The following is a 21,284-nucleotide window of genomic DNA, read 5'->3' as shown; positions in this document are numbered from 1 at the left end:
AGCTTTTTGCAAGGTTTGTGAAGGTTTGTAGCTCAGGTTGAGGTTTAGGGTGTAGGATTGCTCGCTGAGCTGTAGGTTTGATATCCAGACGTTTCATTACCTGGCTAGATAACATCATCAGTGGCGACCTCCAAGTGAAGTGAAGCTGTTGTCTCCTGCTTACTATTTATATCTTTCTCCTGGATGGGGTTCCTGGGGTTTGTGATGATGTCATTTCCTGTTTGTTTTCTGAGGGGTTGATAGATGGTATCTAGATCTATGTGTTTGTTTATGGCGTTGTGGTTGGAGTGCCAGACGTCTAAGAATTCTCTGGCATGTCTTTGCTTAGCCAGTCCCAGGATAGATATGTTGTCTCAGTCGAAATGGTGTTTTTTTTCATCCGTGTGTAGGGCTACGAGGGAGAGAGGGTCGTGTCTTTTTGTGGCTAGCTGGTGTTCGTGTATCCTGATGGCTAACTTCCTTCCTGTTTGTCCTACGTAGTGCTTGTGGCAGTCCTTGCATGGAATTTTGTAGATGACGTTGGTTTTGTCCATGGGTTGTACTGGGTCTTTTAAGTTTGTTAGTTTTTGTTTGAGAGTGTTGGTGGGTTTGTGTGCTACTAGGATTCCGAGGGGTCTTAGTAGTCTGGCTGTCATTTCTGAGACTTCTTTGATGTATGGTAAGGTGGTTAGGGTTTCTGGCTGTGTTTGGTCTGGTAGTCGTGGTTTGTTCCTGAGGAATCTGCGGACTGTATATTTTGAGTATCCGTTCTTCTTGAATACATTGTATAGGTGGTTCTCCTCTGTTTTCCGAAGTTCGCCTGTGCTGCACTGTGTGGTGGTTCGTTGGAATAGTGTTCTGATACAGCTTCGTTTGTGTGTGTTGGGATGATTGCTGATGTAGTTAAGTATTTGGTCAGTGTTTGTCGGTTTTCTGTGTACGCAGGTTTGTAGTTCTCCATTGTCCTTTCTTTCGACTCTGACGTCCAGGAATGCAAGTTTGTTGCCATCAAACCAAAAATCTGGATCCGCCACGTAGATGACACCTTTGTCATCACAAAACGAAACAAGATGAAGAGACATTTAACATCATCAACAACACCCTCACAGGCATAAAGTTTACCAAGGAGGAAGAAACCGACAACAAACTCAGTCCTGCCCATCCCTGAGCCATATTTCTATAAATACTATGATACCCCTGTCCCATGTTCCTAACCATGTCCTGAGTTCATCTGCCTTCCCTCTTAGGCCCCTTGCATCTAAATAAATGCAGTTTACTTTATTAGTCCTACCTTGTTCCTGCCTGCCCTGACTGTTTGACTCACTTCTGTTCTCAACTGTACCAGTCTCAGATTGATCTCTTTGCTCACTATTTCCCTGGGTCCCACCCCACCACCTTACTAGTTTAAGTCCTCCTGAGCAGCTCTAGCAAATTTCCCTGTGAGTGTTTTTTTTTTAAATCAAACTTCACCATCTATGTTCTGGTCCAAAGCTTGAGACTTCCAGAGATTCGATACTGTCATAATCACCTCTAGCTGACTGCTGCAGGGCTTATGTTGGGGAGTGTTGAATTTCTCTAAGTAAATAGCTTGTGCGGGACATATTAGACAATAGACAAAACACACTCCTCTAAATGTAGATACAGAGGAACTTTGATTATCTGAAGGACACGGGTGGGAGTATTTTGTTCAGTTAATTGAATGCCGGATTACATAGCTAGCCAAGCATCGGGGCCTTGCAATCTTGTTTGGATCATTTGAAATTTGGTTAAGTGAAGCCCCGATAATCAAGGTTCCTCTGTGGCTTCCAAGGAAGCTGTCCAGCTCTTAAGACATATCAGGTGGACCTGAACCTGGGCCTCCTGGCCCAGAGGTAAGGATGCATTCACTGCATTGCAAGAGGCCATCATTAAGGAGCACACTGAGAGAAGGTAATAAGCAATGGATTTATTGTTTCATTGAGCAACTAGCTATTCATCTTCCGTGTTGATAGAACTTTGACAATTAACTACAGTATATTCTGACAAAAATAGTCAGAGTCTGACCAGTCAGATATTTGATAGCAATGTGGTTGATTCTTCCATGCTTAATTAAGGACAGACAAATGACACTCTAGCAAGTGACACCCATACTCGTATAATTGTTGCTGAAATTTTAAAACTCAGTGTATGGCTGTAAAAAGGAATATTATCAATTTGCTGCATGGCTGTGGCCAACCTGCCAGATATCTCACCTGTATTTCACAGTACTACCAAGCCTTCTATTCAAATCATTCATATTTTCAGTAAGCAGTAAGAGTACAAGCATACAATTCTATGAGGCACAATCACTCATTTCCAGCCACTCTTAAGAAAATGCCCTTAACTCCTGCTGTCAACTTCCTCCCCACCAATTAGTTTTAATTCAGTTTACAACCGTCCCATAAATGCCATACCCTTTTCCGATCGCCTTTTTTGTGAATGATTATGTATACCACAGCCCCATCCAACAGCAGCTCTTTTGCGGATGTAACATATTAGGTTTTTGCCCTGCAATGATTTGTCACCACTGTCAAGTGGTATAAACCATGATGTTTGAGATCACTCTTGACTTTGATAAATTCCAAGTACAACCCTCTTTGATATAATACATTGAGTACTATTGGTCTAATGGCTGATCTATTCTAGCCATTAACAAAACCTTTCACAGGGTATTGCACAACACTATTTAAGGAAGAAAAGTGGTCAGTGCATTGTGCAATAGTTTGTCTTTTTCTTGGAAGCACAAGGTTTGGATGCTGGATTTGGATGTTTGGCTTCCCTATGTTTGGACACTTTATGTCAGAAAACAGTAAAATAAATTGGAGTTTGCACATTCTCCCTGTGTCTGCATGTGTTTCCTCCGGGTGCTCCAGTTTTCTCCCACAAGCCAATGATGTGCAGGTCAAGTGAATTGGCCATGCTAAATTGGCCACGGTGTTAGGTGCGTTAGTCAGGGGTAAATATAGGGTAGGAGAATGGATTTGGGTGGGTTACTCTTTGGAGGGGCGGTGTGGACTTGTGGGGGCGAAGGGCCTGTTTCTACAATGGAGAGAATCTAATCCTGAAGAAGGGCCTGTGCCCGAAACGTCGAATCTCCTGTTCCCTGGATGCTGCCTGACCTGCTGTGCTGTTCCAGCAATAAAGTTTCAACCAGAATCTAATCTAAACCAGCCAAGATTCCCATGACTTGTTCCTGACCTTGAAATTATATTTCTCAGATGTCTTCACTATAAGTTATAATGAGTTGATTTGTGTGCCTTTCTCTTTAGAAGGTCAGCTTCTCCATAAAATCATTGACTTAGCTTTGAAAGAGTGTAATTTACCTAATAACTCTCCTGCTTTAGAAATCAACAATACCACTCCAGTAATTTCAGGATTGTTATGACCCAGATTTTCAGATGGTTCAACAGTCCTTATTCCAGCATAGATAGGAGTTGCATGTGGGAACCCTGCAGAATCCCCATCTTAACAGACTCCAAAAGATTTGCGTAGGAAATTGAAGATTCTGCTGGAATGCTCTGAAAGTCTCAATTTAACTCTGAATTCAGAGGGTTCCAGTGAAATTAAGTAAGTAGTCACCCAGGAATAGTTAAACGATTAATCACTTCCCACGCTCTGTATCTGATTCTCACTTCCTCTGTTTTAGAATAAAGTAGAATCCCTACAGTGTGGAAACAGGCCATTTGGCCCAACAAGTCCACGCTGACCCTCCAAAGAGTACCCAGACCCATTCCGCTACATTTACCCCTGACAAATGCACCTAACCTACACATCCCTGAACACTGTGGACAAGTTAACATGGCCAATTCACCTGACCTGCACATCTTTTGGAGCCAACTTCCTTCCCCTACTTCAGATTTGATTTCTCCCTTCTGTCCTGACCTATCCCAAATACTACGTTGCTTACCTGGCCCCTTTATCACCTTGCTCCTGACACCCTACTCCCTACTGAGTTGGCACCCTACTCACATAGCACTTTAGCCCTAAACCATATAGCACCCTACCTTCTTGGCCCCTGACCTCACTTAGCTTATGTACTAACTGTTTGCAGCTGTCAAAATAGCTGTCTGATTCTGAACCTTTACATTTCATAGAATAGCAACTGACTGCTGTGAAAAGTAGGAATAGTTTGCTTTCCCCAGTCAGTTCTGCACAAGAAGAGAACTGTCAGAAAGGAAGTACAGTGTTTCTCAAGGAGCCTTAATTTTCTGTCATAAATACAGAGCTATTTCCTTTCATGAAAAGGAAGGGGCAGAGTGACAATATTTGCAAAATTGCCATTTTTCAGATAATCTGGCTCACTGTTCTTAACCTCAAATTTTCACCATCTGTGGGTTGCTAAGCCACCTATTTAAACCTAATCCTTCAGCAGAAAGGACACTAAAGGGATACAGAATGCAGAACAGCCAATAGGAAAACCATACATTATAAGCAGTTTGTGTTGTGTACTAGTAAGAATAACTAAAGCTTCACAGGCAGGGATATTTAGTATTCTCTTTGCCCTTTTTAATGCAGAGGCATTAGGCCAGGAATAAGTTCTCTGATGAAGTTTGGAAGCAGCTAAAATTGTTCCTTTTTAAAAAGTCATTTTATGTCATTGAAATTAGATATTCAAGCATTAGGAGAGTTAAATATTTTTCACCACTCACCCTTTATTGGCATTGCTACTTAGCTTTATTGTCACATGTACTCAAATGAGTACAGTGACAAGCGCGCAAGTCGCAGTTTATGGCAGCATCTTTGATACAAAGGTCCCTAGGTACAGCTATCTGCTAATATGTAACAAATCAGATTTGAAGTACAGTATATCTTTCTGTACTTTGTACAGTACAATTTTTCATAGGGTTCTAAACACTGTTTGCTTGTTAGTTGTGCAACTTAGCTTTTTGTGTGCTGCATTGGAACCTAGGTGCTTAGAAAACCTAGAAAAAAATTCTTATAACTTCCATACAGACCATACAACAATTTCTCTGTATTAATTTTGCTTGAAGCTAACCTTTGAGGCTGGTGCCTCTTGGACCCTGAGGCTTACAGATCCATTCACAAAAAACAACTGCTATAACTGCAACTGTGGCTTTCCAATATTTCTTTGAGAAAAATGAATAGTGTTCATGTATGTAAATTGAATATGTGCAACCATGGTGATCTGAATTTTATCAATATTCACTGAAAGTAATCCATTAATATTGCTCTATGACCACACATCTAACTTCACTTATCCAATGGAAGGTCAAAGTGAGTTAAATTTAATGATTTGCAATACTTTACATTTTTAGCTGAAGTTAGAATTTGCAACCAAACCCCAAAAAAATTTCTTACAACGTATCCCCTTTACGTATTTTACAGTGAGGAGTCGCATTCAACAAGGTTTGATCTCAGTTGCTGCCCGGACTGTGATAATTCATTTGGTAAACCACGTTGGCCATTATCCATTGAGTGGTGGCCCAGCAATGCTGACCAGCTTAATAAGTGAAAACCATGACAATCCTTTTACTGACTGCACTGAGCTTTCCCCTGAACTTTTTGAAAACCCTAATCTCCAGTTTTTTGTGCTGAACAGTTCAACACTTATTTCATACCTGGAAATCCCTATTGAGGACAATATCCCAGGAGGAGGGATGTCAGCTGGACTTTCGACAGCTACCTCAAATGTTAGAGTTGTGGTACGTGATATATCTGGTAAGTACTGCTGGGATTCTGCAATTCTATATGGACCACCTCACTTCTGTCAACAAAAGCAAATTGCTTCCAAGGTCAGCAATCTATGCAAAGAAGAACAGATGGCTGAACCTCACTCCAATGAAACAGAAACCGATGATGTAGATTTAAGGGAATATTTGGTACCTCAAACAAAAAGAAGGTGCGGGGAAGTAGTGCCATCTTGGGATGTAATTCGTGATGACGAAGATGCTTTGGATGAGATGTTGCAGTACCTTGGTTCCACCAGTCCAGAATGTCTCCAGAGAGCTGGTGTGCAACTTAATATCCCTGCTGCCGCTCCTGTTTGTTTTTCAGAGAAACAGGAAAATGATGTAATCAATGAAATTCTAAAACAGTACACAGAAGAGAAGGAATTTGTAGAGAAACATGGCAATGACCAGAATATGAAAGCAATGGAGCAGGAAGAGCCATGCCCACAAGAGCCTCAGTCTGTGTTTTACTATTGCAGGATGCTGCTGAATATTCTTGGCATGAATTCATGGGATAATAGGTAAGATGTTTAAAAATATGATTTATGATATTTATGCTTTAGAAAATAATTGTACATTTAATTTAAAAATAGTTGAGTTTGACATCCACTTTATTGTGATGTACATAGTATTCAATTTTCCAGGTCCTCTAAACAGTTTTGGAAATTATTGATAATTTTTTCTAACTTGAAGATGAAATTGTGACTTATGCAGATTCTCCTGCTTCGAAGTTAACATGGGTGGACATAGATAAAGTATAGTGTTTCAACAATTTCTCTGTATTAATTTTGCTTGAAGCTGACCTTTGAGGATGGTGCCTTTTGGACCCTGAGGCTTACAGATCCATTCACAAAAAAAACAACTGCTATGACTGCAACTTTCCACTATGTGGACAGGGTTTTCTTTCAGCCTGTGAACCTTCTTCACGCTGTCTTGGGGAGCTTGCAAAAAATGGTGTCTTTTCTGCACACGTCTCCAGAAACTGCCACGGCACACTTTGTTTCTGCATCCTCTATGACAACTGTGCCGTTGTTCGATTTGTAAATTGCCCTCTGCCTTCTGGAAAGTTCTTAGATGTATTAGAGTGGAATTCATTGCTCACCTTTGTCGAAGTACATGCCTTTCCACAGTGCTGTTTATGTTAATCGCTGGACTGGTACAGTGACTGGGTTGGCCTTCATGAGCTTTTGCCGCTACTGTATAGTTTCACTGGGCATCTCCTCAGGCTTTTCTCATTCTTCTATGGTTGTATGTTAGACTAGTCTTTACGTTCATCTGCTGCACTGTACTGCTATGGGTATCAGTTCTGGCACTCGTTGCTGATTACCTCAATCTTTTTTTGTATTTGATGACTGCCATCATGCTGGGGTTGTTGACAAGTTAGTTCAAACTCTTGTCAGTAAAAATCAACAACCTTTTATTAATTATTACTGTATACGAGGGTTAATGAGCGAGGACATCTGCAGAATTTGACAGACTCTGGTCCCAGTTCTGTATTGTGTGAGCTCACTGTGATCTAACTACGAAGAAGGCATGTAAGCAGCAACATTTAAAGTATATAGTTAATCCTTCGTTGCACAATAACTTGTGTCTAAGTCTGCTTCATGGAAAGAAATGAATTATTACTTTCACATGGGAGAATCTTTTTTTTTTCTGTTCCTGCATTTCCAGTGGCTGGCCCTCTTGCCTTTGTGTAGTATGTAACAAATTTATAATGATCTTGAGTTTGTTACCTCCATTCCATTCCATTCCAATGCTTTCCTGTTCATCTTTCACTCTTCCATCTCGCGTAAATTTGAATTGAGCAAAAATTGTCCTACCTTTATCCTAACTGGTACCAAATCCTGCTCATTCATCACCCACCTTTAGCATGGGTAGGAAAGTAAAGTTGAGGGCAAAACAAGATCAACCATCATCTCATTAAATAGTGGAGCAAGCTCAGGGGCCCAAATGGCCTTATCCTACTTACATATCAGATGTTTCAAGACCCCCAATATCACTCTTAAAATTGTCACAATTCAAATCAGTCTTTGCTCTCCCACATTCCTATCTCTGCAATCTTCTGCAGTCTAACAGTCTTCCTTGGATCTTTGGTCCTCTATCTTTGACCTCTTGTACATCTCTATCTGGTTTGCCATATCATTGACAACCATGCCATGAACTGTCTCGGCCTAAAGTTGTGCTGTTAGGATCCCTACACATCTTTTCCCACATCCTTTATGATCATTCTTAAAACCTACCTTTGTGGTCAAGCTGTTAGTCATCCAACATTCTTTTAGCTTAGTGTCAGTTTTTACCTGATTACACACCTATGGAGTGCATTATAATGCTTACCTATATCAAAAGCATTGTGTAAATCCAGTTTGAGAAATTGTGAATGTCTATATTGAGATTGAAACAATAGTATCTTCTGCAATTTACTTCTAGCAAAACAAAGTTGTGAACTATTGAGAGATTAGAAAAACAAAGTTCTACCTCATCAGCCAGAGACAAAATTGTTCAAGTGTATGAAGGAGACGTTATGGGTTAATGAGTCAGTGTGTATAATTTTTAACAGCAGAAAAGATCTACATACATAAGTGATGACCATATACTAGAAATTAGGAGCAAAAGTAGGCCATTCAGCACATTGAGCTTGTTTTGCCATTCGGTATGATCATGATTGATTCTCTTTCTCTTTTCCCATTCTCCAACTTTGTCCCCATATTCCTTGCTGTGTTTAATGTCCAGAAATCTGTCCATTTCTTCCTTAAATATATTCAGTTACTTAGTCTACACTGTCTTATGTGGTAGAGAATTCCATAGGGTCAACAGCCTCTTGAGGAAATTTCTCTTCATTCCTAGTCCTAAATTATCTAATGTCTATCCCAAAGCTATGACCCTTTGTTCTAGATCCTCCAGCTAGAAACAATATTGGCCCTTCATCCAGTCTGTCAAGCCCTGTCAGAATTTTATGTGTTTCGACAAGATCCTCTCTCATTCAACCCAATCTCTCCTCATATGATAAATCTGCCATCCCAGAAATTGGCCTGGTGAGCCTTCGGTGAACTGCATACAATACTCCCAAGTATGGTGTCACAAAGTTCCCATACAGGAGTAACAAGATTTCCTTGCTCCTTTGCAATGAAGGCCAACTTATCATTTGCCTTCCTCGCTGCTTGCTGCATTTGTGTGCTTGCTTTCATTGACTGATTTATAAATGACACATGGGTCCATTTCCGTATTAACATTTCCCATGAGCACTACATAAATGCAGGTTGTTGTAACTAGATGTTTTCTTTTTCAAATTAAAATGGATAATTTCACATTATACTGCATCTGCCATGTATTTATCCATACACTTGTCTAAATTACCTTGAATCTCCTTACATTTTCTATTTAACTCGAAACCCCACCTAGATTTGTGTTTTCAGCAAATGTGGATATATTGCATGCAATTTCTGTCTACAAGACTTCTTTTCCTGTCTGCTAACCAATTCTCAATCCATACCCAAATTACCTAATCACATATACGTTAATTTTGAGCACACCCCTTCTGTGAGAATTTTTAAAAATATTCCACATCCACTGATTGTCTATTATCCATTTTACTAGCTAAATTATCAAACAAAACCCAACAGGTTTGTCAAACATGGTTTACCTTTTCATAAATTCATGTTGATTTTATTTAATCCTGTTAGTATCTTTGAATTGACATCTTATTCCATCTTTTTTAATTGACTCCCATCATTTTCCCCACTACTGATGTTAGGCTAACCAGAGTAATTCTCAGTTTTCTCCCTCCTATTTTTTTAAAATAGTGTGATTACATATGCCCTCCCCGTCCCCATCTACTGGGATTTGTCCAGAATCTAGAAAACCTTGGAAGATGATGACTAACATCCATTATCTCCGTGGCTGTGACATTTTTTTACCCTGGCATGTAGGTTATCAAGTCCTGGAGATTTATCAACTTCTGGTCCCATTAATTGCCACAGCACATTTTTTTTCCATTCTTACTAATTTCCTTCAGTTTCTTCTTCCTAACAGACCCTTGCTATCCTGGCATTTCTGGGAAGTTATTTGTGCCTTCTATGAATACAGAACCAAAGGAGTTGTTTAATTGCTGTCCCAGTTCTTTGTTCTCCATTGCCAGTCCTCCAGAATTTCTGAACCTTTTACGTATTATTGAAGATCTTATAGCCTGCTTTACAATCGGACTTGATCCATTTTACTCACGTATTCTTTTTCCCATCTTATTCAAACTTCAGGTCCTCCTTTGCTATATTCTAAACTGCTCTCATCCACAGGCTTGCTACTTTTACTTGAAATCTGGCATTATCATTAGTTTCTTTTGGGTCACTGTTCCTGTTGAATCTTTGCACCAAAAATGAAAATTTGTTCTGTAAATCTTAGCATTGCCTATCCACCATCATGCCTCTTCAGCAACTTGACTTCCAATGCCATTCCTGGCAACATCCTGATAAATCTTTTCTGAACCTTCTCGAATTTAATAATAAAATCTTCCTATAACAGGGTGACCAGAACTGTGCACAGTACTCCAGAAGAAGCCTTACCAATATCCTTTATAACCTCAACATGGCATCACACTTCTATAGTCAAAGGTCTGACCAATGAAGGCAAGCATGCTAAAGGCCTTCTTAACTACCCTGACTACCTGTGACACTTGCTACAAACCAGAAGGGTGGCCATGGGTACCAGCTATGCCTGCCTCTCTGTCTCCATCTGTGGCAAATTGCTAAGCATCGACATCTATTTCAAATCCACCAACTCCCACAGTTACCTTGACTACACCTCCCAAAATGTATTTACATACTCCCAATTTCTCCACCTCTGCTGTATCCGCTCCCAGGATGAGCGATACCACTTCAGGACATCTGAGATGTCCTCCTACTTCAAGGATCATACTATCCCCTCCCCTGTGACCAACAATGCCCTCAACCATATCTCTTCCATTTCCCACATTTCGGCCCTCAAACCTACCACTTTCCCCCCTCCCCCCCCACACCCAACCAAGGATAGTGTCTCCCAGTCCTCAAATTTCTCCCCACTAATCTCCAGCACATCATCCTCTGCCATTTCCGTACATGTAGTCTGACCCTACCATCAAAATGATATTTCCCGCCCCACCTCATGCACTTTTCGCTGGGACCATTCCCTCCGTGACTCCCTCATTTGGTCCACACTCCTCACCAACCTCTCCTCCACACCCCCCACCAACCTCTCCTCCACACTTGGAACCTTCCCTTGTAGCTGCAGGAGGTGCAAAACCTGCCCTCACACCTCCCCTCTTAGCTCCATCCAAGGTCCCAAATAATCATTCCACGTCCGGCAAAGATTCACCTGCATTTCCTCTAACTTGATTTATTGCTCCTGATGTGGTCTCCTCTACATTGGAGAGACCGAGTGCAAAGTCAGAGAACAGTTCTGGGAACATACTCTCCGTACTCTCCAGTCAACCCCATCTTCCAGTTGCTTGCCATTTCAACTCCCTCTTCCACTCCCCCGATGACATGTCCATCCTGGGCTTCCTCCACTATCAAAATAAGGTCACGTGCAAACTGGAGGAAGAGCACCTCATCTTCCACCTCGCAAGCTTACAACCATATGGCCTGAATGTAGAATTCAGCAGCTTCCAAATCTTCCAACTCCACACACCTCCCCCCACCCCCCCACCCAAACCTGGGTCCAACCCTCACTCTCCGCCCTTTGGCCTGACCTAATCTTCCTTCCCATTCATCTGCCACCCTTCCCACTGACCAATCACAATCACCTCCTATCTACATCCATTGATCGCCATCCCACTTACCTTTGCCCTTTCCCACCCCGCTCCCTCTATTAATTTCTCAGCTCCCTCCCTCAGTCCTAATGAAAGGTTTGTCCCGAAACATCAATTCCCCTGTTCTTCTGATGCTGCTTGACCTGCTGTGCTTTTTCCACTCTTTATCAACTCTGACCTTTCCAGCATCTGCAGTACTCACTACCTCCAAGATGGACCAAGAGAACATGGAAATGAATGTTCTGTTCAAACTGCTTCAACTTCTGAATCTTTACTGCTCCCTGGTGGCACTCCCCTTGTTTAACACATTCACAGCCCCTTGGCTGAAATCGTATGTTCTGCCTGCTGTCTTGATAACCAAATCTACCCCTGCATTGGTGCACATGGGGCAGTCTTTTGTGTGTCCTTATCGATTCCAAACCTGGAACCTTCCCCTGTGGCTGCAGATGGTGCAAAACCTGCTCTCACACTTCCCCGCTTTGCTCCGTCCAAGGCCCCAGAGAATCATTCCATGTCCGGCAGAGATTCACCTGCATTTCCTCTAACCTGATTTATTGCATCCAGCAATGAACATTTGAGCAAACAGAGCAGGGTAATGAGCAGCCTTCTTCTGGTTCTGCTGAAGTCATGTGGCTAGCACCACTTGGGAGTAACAGAAAAAGGAAATGAGAGGACTTGTAGTTACACAAGGAGATTAATGTGTGTATTTTATACCATGTTACATTGTTATCTTAGATTACCTTCTATGCTGTCCAGTGTATCACCAATTTTGGTATCATCTGCAAACTTAATAATCATGATCCAAATCGTTTATATAAATGACAAACAAAAGTGGACTCAGTACTGATGCCTGTGGAGCACTGCTGGTCTCAGGCCTCCAGCCTGACAGACAACCCTCCACCATCACTTTCTGTCTCCTACCTTCATGCCAATTTTATATCCAGTTGGCAAGCTCACCCTGAATCCTATGTGATCTAACTTTACTAATTAGTCTACTGTGTGGAATCTTGTCAAAAGCTTTGCTAAAGTCCATGTGAACAACATCTACCGCTCTGCCCGCATCAATCCTTTTGGTTACTTCCTCAAAAAACTCAATGAAGGTTGTGAGATATGAATACCCTTGCATAAAAGCATGCTGACTATCCCTAATCAGTCCTTGCTTCTCCAAATGCTTGTAAATCAGTCTTTCAGAATCACTTACCCACCACCGCTGTCAGGCTCACAGGTCTGTATTCCCAGCATCTCCTACAGCCTTTCTTAAATAAAGGCACAACATTAGCCACACTCCAGACTTCCAGCACCTCACCTGTGGTTATAGATGATACATATTTCTGCTAGGGGCTCTGTAATTTATTCTCTAACTTCCCACAATGTCCTGGGATCAGATTACAGAGACTTAGCCACCTTTGTTTTCTAAGACCTCCAGCACTTCCTCTTCTGTAATATGAACTGTTTTCAAAACAGCAATATTTATTTCTCTGAGTTCTCTAGCCTCCATTTCTTTCTCCATAGTAAATGATGACGTGAAATATTCATTTGGATCTCTCCCATCTCATGAGATTCAACACGTAGACAACCTCTCTGATCTTTAAGTGGACATATTCTCTCTCTAGTTGCTTTTTTGTTCTTAATGTATTTGTAGAATCTCTTTGGATTATCTACAATCTTATCTGCTGAGGCTATCTCATATTCCCTCTTTGCCCTCCTGATTTCTCTCTTAAGAATGCCCCTACTCTCTTTGTACTCTTCAAGAGGTTCATTTGATCACAGTTGTCTATATCTGATATGTGATTCTGTTTTATTCTTGACTAGAGCCTCAATGTCTTTGTTCATCTACTGTCTCCTATTCTTACCAGCTATATCATTCACTCTAATGCCTCTGAAATCTCACCAGACTTTTGAAAGGCTCCAACTTGCCATTTGTCCCTTTACCTGTGAACAGTCTACTCCAATCAACTTTTGAAAGTTCTTGTCTCACACCGTACATCTATTTACTGAGCCAATATCGTTTCTCAATGTTGCACTGACTTTACCCTTCACTGCTATCCACCTTCCTATCCTCCTTGCCTGTCTTTCCCAAATATTGATTGTATTTGGATATTCAGTTCCTATCCGTAGTTATCCTACAGCCGTGTCTGTAATTGTAAGAAAAGTATATCTGCTTACAAAGATCTGTACATTCACATAGAGTACTTTTACATTTATCTTTAACAATTTCACACTTTTTTTGGCACTCAAGCCTTAATTGCTGCAAGTCCTTGTTTCTTTTCCCTTCTACTTATGCTCTCTACTTTTCTATCTTTCACATCTAGCTTTCTTTTCCTTTTTGTTTCTCCCTGCTCAGGTTCCCGCCCCCTTGCTCTTCACGCTAAAATCATAGTACCAGGGAATGCTCAAACAAGGATATTGGTCCCGGTCCTTCTGGAATACAACCCATCCGGTTTGTTTAGGTTCCATTTTCCCCAGAATCAGTCCCAATGCCTCAAGAACCTAAATTCCTTGCTCCAAAAGTATCTTTACAGCCATACATTCATTCAGTCTATTCTTCTAATCGTGATCTCACTAGTACGTAACACTGAGAGTAATGATGAGATTACTATCTTTAAGGCCCTGCTTTTTAATTTATTTCCCAGTTCCCTATATTCTGCCTGCAGGGCCTCCTTTCTTTTTACATATGCTATGGTTCTGATATTAACCACAACGTCTGACTGTTCTTCCTTTAGAGTGTTGTACAGCTGCTCAGTGACACCCTTGACCACGATAGCAGGAGGCAATATGCCATCCTGGTGTCATATTTGGAAATGTCTATCTGTTCTTCTTACAGTTGTGTACCCCATCACTAGTGGTGTTCTATGCTCTTCCCCCCCCCCCCCCCACCCAAAAATAGAAAGCAGAAGAAACAAGAGCTAGCAACACATATGGACACAATACTTTCCATCTGCTGTTTGGCTGCGTCATTGTATGCGCTGCCTAAAAAATTCTCAGCTTGCCAAATGTTCCACAGTAAGTTCTGAGTAGCTGCAGCTGGAGACATTTCCTGCACACTTGGTTATTCTGAGCACCAGAAGTATCATTGACCTCCCATATTCCACAAGAGGAGCATTCTCATTGTCCAAGCTTTGTCTCATGCCTTACCTTTGAACTGTTCCCTTTTTCATTTACTTTCTGTAGTAAAAGAATGTTAAATATAAATAAGGGTAGGCTGTTGGAGAAAATGCAGAGGCATGGAATTGAGGGTGATTTAGCAGTTTGGATTAGAAACTGGCTTTCTGAAAGAAGGCAATGAGTGGTGGTTGATGGAAAATATTCAGCCTGGTGTCCGGTTACTAGTGGAGTGCCACAAGGATCTGTTGTGGGCCCACTGCTGTTTGTCATTTATATAAATTACTTAGACGCTGGCATAGATGGATGGGTTAGTAAGTTTGCAGATGAAACTAAAGTCGGTGGAGTAGTGGATAGTGTGGAAGAATGTTGCAGGTTGCAAGGGGACTTGGATAAACTGCAGAATTGGGCTGAGGTGGCAAATGGAGTTCAATGCAGATAAATGTGAGGTGATTCACTTTGGGAAGAATAACAGGAAGGCTGAATACTGGGTCAATGGAAAGATTCTTGGTAGTGTGGATGTGCAGAGGGATCTTGGAGTCCATGTTCATAGATCACTAAAAGTTGCCACCCAGGATGATAGTGCTGTTAAGAAGGCATATGGTGTGATAGGTTTTATTGGTAGAGGAATTGAGTTCCAGATCTGTAATGTCATGTTGCAACCATACAAACTGTGCGGCCGCACTTGGAATATTGTGTACAGTTCTGTTCGTCCCATTACAGAAAGGATGTGGAAGCATTGGAAAAGGTGCAGAGGAGATTTATCAGGATGGTCTTATGAGGAAAGGCTGAGAGACTTGGGTCTGTTCTCATTGGAAAGAAAAAGACTAAGAGAGGATTTGAGAGAGTCGTACAAGATGATCAGAGGATTAGTTAAGGTAGACAGTGAAAGTCTTTTTCCTAGGATGATGATATCGGCCTATATGAGAGGGCATAGCTACAAATTGAGGGGTAATAGATTTAAGACAGATGTCAGAGGCAGGTTCTTTACTCCTGAGTGGTAAGGACGAGGAATGCCCTTCCTGCCAATGTAGTTAACTCAGCCACATTAGGGAGATTTAAACAAGGACATGGATGATGATGGGATAGTGCAGGGGGATGGGCTTAGAATAGTTCACAGGTTGGCGCAATATCAAGGGCCAAAGGGCACTCTGCACTGTATTGTTCTGTGTTCTTGGGTCATTATCTTATGACTTCTACTTTAAATGTGACTTAATCTAAAGACCAGTTTTCATTTTGATGTCTGTACAGTAAAAAAATTCTCACTAGTGTGTGGCTGGCTGTTTGTCCCACAATCCTCTGTCTCCTGAACTTCAACCAACAAACATGTGGTTTTCTTGCAATGTCACTCGTCAATTTTTCAAACTCAGCCTGCTCCAGAGTATAATTGTCTCCTGTAGGTCCAGTTCCCTCCAATCTACATTCTGCAATCTACAATCAATCCAGTTCTAGCTCAGTGCTTTTGCTTGTGTTTACTATTCATACTTCAGGAAGTAATGCCGTACAACTGATTACCTGCCTCTGTCAGCCACAGCCAAATCTTTCTTTATAGGTAGGGATCATTAGCTCTGCAATGCAACCAGTTTTTCCCTGTGTTACCATCACGTTGGGGACAGTTACATTGAACTGGAAAGCAATTACCCAAAGATTAATTGCACAAGACGTTTCACTTTTATATAAGAATTAACTTCATATCAAGAGAAATTAAGTGTAGAAAGTTCCACTACAGCTCGTTTTGCTACAAACTCCATTTTACTTATATTTCTCAGTAAGAATTCCCTTTATCATGACAAAATTCTTGAAAGTTTATTGAGTATTTGTGAGATGAAGGATGTGGCCTAACCCTCTGGAATTCACTTTAGTTTCCCCTCAGTGTTCCAGCTGTTCTCCAAGGTGTGAAATTTCATAGGGGTCCTTCCATTAGTTCTTGGCTAAGCAGTCTTCAACATTATCTTCCAAATGTCAAAACTGTGAATTTCTCTGTTCATACTTAGCTTAGCACATGCCGTGAAGCCCATCTGCTTCCTTCCATAGGAGTAACTGCCTTTCACTGTGAAGAGCTAGGCAGATTGGTTCCTCTATTCTAAAGCTAGACAAATTTTTCAGCTTCTTTTCCCCTGTGAGAAAGACTTAGATAACATAAACAAAGGAACTTCCTAACTTACACAGCCTAACTGCATGACAACATTCTTGCCATGGTTAAATGCAAACTAATCATTTGTACCTTTAGCATACCTCTTTAATTCTATAAGCACTATTAATCATTTGTATCTCTAATGTACTTATATAGCTCTTTCCCAGAAATTTTGTATCTATCAGCAAACTCCCATTTTAGCAAACTACTTTTTCACTTTTCTTTTGAGAGAACTGATAAATATTTTGAATCATTTATTTACAAAGCTGGACTTGCTGCCTCTCATAAAAGCTCAGTCATAGGTTGTCTATTTTTCAACTTCTCATCCTTCTTGTTCTGAGATCGTTAAATAAAGACTTGGAACTGCAATTACTCCAGCTACTTAAACTGCAGCTACTTCAGGGTTGCCTATTATTTGCTCAATCAGATGATTCCATTGAACATGCATTAAGCACTTGAACCTCCAACCTAGAAGTTGTATTCTTAACGGAGTCGGACAAAGGCATCACCTTGACATTGTGGGCAAATAGTCTTTCTTCTGAAATTAACATTTGTGTGCCTGTGGCTGGATCAAAGCTATGGTAATGTCAGAATTCTGGTATTAATATTTGGAAGGAGGTAGATAGGTCAATAATAAACCAGTTTTGGTTAATGCTATTTTTTCAGATAGAGTGGGGCAAGCTTAAAATTGTCAGGTGGAGGTTAGTGCCAATTTTACTGAAACAGTTTAGTTAGGTTAGCAGTAATGTAACAGATAATTGTTATAAATTTTTTCTTGGGTACTGCTGATGTTTCAATTAATGATTGTCAGCAGGGTACCATGATTGATTCACAGCTTTAGCCAATTATCTTTTCTAATAAAACTATTCGTGTCTATTATAATTTTAAACTTTCTGTTTCACTGTAGGACCAGTTTTCATCTTCTGAAGAAAAATGAAAAGCTTTTACGGGAACTTAAAAACCTAGACTCAAGGCAATGGTAAGTCTTTCTGCAGTAATTGGTGTGTTTCAGGCTCAAATGTTTCACTAATCCGTCAGATAAATTTTATACATTCATTAAAACAAGAAACACTTCACATCTTTCTTCATTGTATCTTTGCATTCTGTATGACAACTTTTTGATGCGACTCATTGCCATATACCAAAAAAGGGGTAAATGTACTGTAAATGAACTGAAAAGTCATAATTGAAAGGAATACCCCAAATTCAAAAACTAGAAGAAAAGTCTGCTCATCACCCAATTGAGTTATGTTCTCTAACACAAGCTGTAATTGTTTCTGATGCTGTTAACCTGTATAATTCAGCTATTAAAGTGAACTGAACCATATTTTCAAAAAAATCCTCTTAAAACTAGTGTCATTGGGCAGAACATTTCATTTATATGCCAGATTTCTCATTTCCAAAGCAACTATTCTTATGTCGAAATCCCCAGGAGGATAACAAATCTTTACGGATGTCCTTAAAACATCCCTGAAGAGGTCAGAATTCCCTGCTGACTCGTGGGAGTCTCTACTTTGTGACTGATCAAAATAGAGAACACTCTATTCATGAAGGCAGCTAGCACATTGAGAGACTTCATCCAGAGTGAAGAGATGAAGTCAAAGTACTTGAGAGAGCAAGCAAATCTCAAAACAGCTTATCTATCTGATCCACCAAGCACCTTATGGCAGAGTCTCCAGGTCATGCATTGAACTAACCAGCTATTTCAGAACTCAAGGCCGAGTGGAAACAAGTTACCTTCAACCCTGAAGAACTGCCTAAGAAAAGTGATTGGCCTGACCACTCCAGGGCCTAGGCCATTCTACACCTGGGCATGTAGCTACTTCTAGATTTTTTTCTCAGTGAAGGTCTTTCATACAACTGGTGTTTGCAGATGCTTGTGAAGCTCCGGCCTTTTAAGTTCATAAAACAAGGGAAAGCATGCATCATGAGGAACATCTTACTATATTAAAAATACCAGAAATGTTGTGGTTTTCATTCAGTACTAAAGCATTGTACAAAACTGTCACTGAACATTAAATAGCAAAATCAATATTTGAAGTTTTTTCTTGAATTCATTATTAAAAAACTATAGTGTATAGTATAATCTCAGTCTTTCCTGTGTTGTTTGCATATGTATAACCAATGTTTTTGAATTTCAACTGTAAGTTAGCTAAGTGAATAACCTTTTTGTGTACTCCTGTGAGATAATTAAGTGACAAGTGATAAGTGACTTAATTGAATTAAGTGACGAGTGTTTTTGCTGCTTCTAACTGGCTTCATTTTTAAGGCATTTTCACAAGTTACCTTACAATTTGGAGAAAATTCATTTGGATGTGACACATTCACTATTACTTAATTTTAAGATAATGCTCATGTTCTAAAAATTATTTAATTTTGACACACACACAACTGTCATTTCACCCTTCAGTTCGCTTTGATCAGTAGAAATGTCAACGCGTGTGTACCCTCCACACACAATTTAAATAATTTTTTAATCATTGGATGTGACCATCACTAGTATGGCCAGTATTCCTTAATTTTGTTTCAGAAGGTCATGATAATCTACCTCCTCGAACCATTGTAAGCAATGAAGTGCAGTTGTCGAGAGTGTATTACTGGGAAAGCAAAGCAGGTCAGGCAGCATCTGAGGAGCAGGGGAATCAATGTTTTGAGCATAAGCCCTTCATCAAAATGTCAATTCTCCTGCGTCTTGAATGCTGCCTGAGCTGCAGTACTTTTCCAGCAACACACTCTCGACTCTGATCTCCAGCATCTGCAGTCCTCACATTCTCCAAATGAAATGCAGTTACAGTGCAATTAGGTAGAAGAAGTGACAATGAGGAATCAATATTCTATTTCTGAGTCAGAATGCTGTATGACCTGGAGGAAGACTTGTAGAAGACCATGTTCAATGTTTGAACTGCCCTTGGCCTTCTCGGTGGTAGAGGTCGTGGGTTTGGAAATTTTGTGCATTACTCCCTTAAGGCTCACAGAGATGTACAGCATAGAAACAGACCCTTCAGTCCATGTCGACCAGATATTCTACACTGATCTAGTCTCTCTTGCCTGGATTTGGCCCATATCCCTCTAAACCCTTCCTATTCATATACCTATCCAGATACATTTTAAATGTTGTAACTGTATCTGCCTCCACCACCTCCTCTAGCAGTTCATTCCATCCATTCACCACCCTCTGTGTGGAAAAAGTTGCCCCTTAGGTCCCTTTTAAGTCTTTCTCCTCTCACCCTAAATCTATGCCCTCTAGTTTTGAATTTCCCTAATTTGGGGAAAAGACCTTGACCATTCACTATTCATGTCCCTCTTGATTTTCTCAACCTCTATAAGATCATCCTCCAATGCTCCAGGGAAAATAGCCCCAGTCTATTCAGCCTCTCCTTATAGCTCAAACCCTCCAATCCTGGCAGCATCTTTATAAATCTTTTCTGAACCCTTTTAAGTTTCACAACATCTTTCCTATAGAGAATTGAAATGCAATAACAAACAAAGCCAGAGATGCAAGGGAATGTGTTGTAGCTCCACGTTTTGAAGGGCAAAATCTCCCTGTGATTTTCCTTTGGTTTGGTGATAATTGTTTAACTCAACTTACACATAAAGCAAATCTGTATATTTTACAGAAAGTAGATGATTGAACATTGCATTAATTGAAATTAATGTAAGATACAGATTTTTTTTGCCTCGTTAAACTAACTACTGTTTTGTTCCATGCAGTCGAGAAACGCACAAGATAGCAGTGTTTTATGTTGCTGAAGGGCAGGAAGATAAGCACTCCATTCTGACGAACACTGGAGGAAGCCAATCCTATGAGGATTTTGTAGCCGGGCTTGGTTGGGAGGTAAAGTTCCTTGTGCTTGCTCAACTTATTTACTTTTCACATCACTTACCCTTGTATTGCGGCATTGCTTTAACTCTGTCATATTGTTCCCATCTTGTTAGAGACAGTAACTTTTTTAAAGAACAAAAGAAGAAATCCAAATCCCAATTATTGATTAAAAGAATGAAGCTACAAGATTCTGCAGTTCAAAAATATTTTTTTTGCGATGAAAGAATGTAACAAAGTAAATGTTGAATACTATCATGATTAATTTCCTACAATCTCGCATCCAGAATCAACATCAGTTAAGTGAGCAGGCAATTTATAAATAATTATGAGCTTTCAATTACATGTTAAGTAGCAAATACAACTAAGATAGACTTTACAAATTGGTTGGACAATCAACACAGCATCAAGTTCCTCAAACTCAATCACATGTCCTTCAAAGCTCTTTCTCCTTTTCAAGGGATGGCAGACCTTTGTCTCCTATTTCCAGCCAATAGTATTGTATAATCCCCTCAGCTCTGCTTGCAATTGTGAATTTCCATGTATCTTAGAAAATAAATCAGGTTGTATTTAAGAAAACATCAAATAATGCTTTCAAGATTTTTTCGCTTGGAGAAATCATGCCACTTCTGAAATTCTCAGTATATACCTGACACCGTGAACTAGCCTCTAGTTTATTACTTATTCTTTAAACAGCAGCAGTTGTATTGATGTTAATGTCCAGGAAAGTATAGTTCCCTTTATTGAAATGTGCAAGATGAT

The 21,284-nt window shown here is 40.3% G+C and overlaps 1 protein-coding gene across 11 annotated transcripts in view; it reads left to right on the top strand.

The window, feature by feature from the left end:
* ralgapa1 (Ral GTPase activating protein catalytic subunit alpha 1) overlaps positions 1 to 21,284 on the top strand; it is a 311,644-nt gene that overhangs the window by 198,433 nt on the left and 91,927 nt on the right. For all 11 annotated transcript variants that reach the window (XM_043697833.1, XM_043697826.1, XM_043697822.1 and 8 more), the window contains 3 exons: positions 5,344 to 6,208; positions 17,610 to 17,681; positions 20,414 to 20,537. In XM_043697833.1, the coding sequence (XP_043553768.1) occupies positions 5,344 to 6,208; positions 17,610 to 17,681; positions 20,414 to 20,537 (1,061 nt within the window). The remainder of the gene's footprint in view (positions 1 to 5,343; positions 6,209 to 17,609; positions 17,682 to 20,413; positions 20,538 to 21,284) is intronic.

The sequence above is a fragment of the Chiloscyllium plagiosum genome, chromosome 10 (genome assembly GCF_004010195.1).
Source record: "Chiloscyllium plagiosum isolate BGI_BamShark_2017 chromosome 10, ASM401019v2, whole genome shotgun sequence".
NCBI lineage: Eukaryota > Metazoa > Chordata > Chondrichthyes > Orectolobiformes > Hemiscylliidae > Chiloscyllium > Chiloscyllium plagiosum.
The sequence above is the reverse complement of the archived record's forward strand: the minus strand, read 5'-3'. Positions and strand labels throughout refer to the sequence as shown.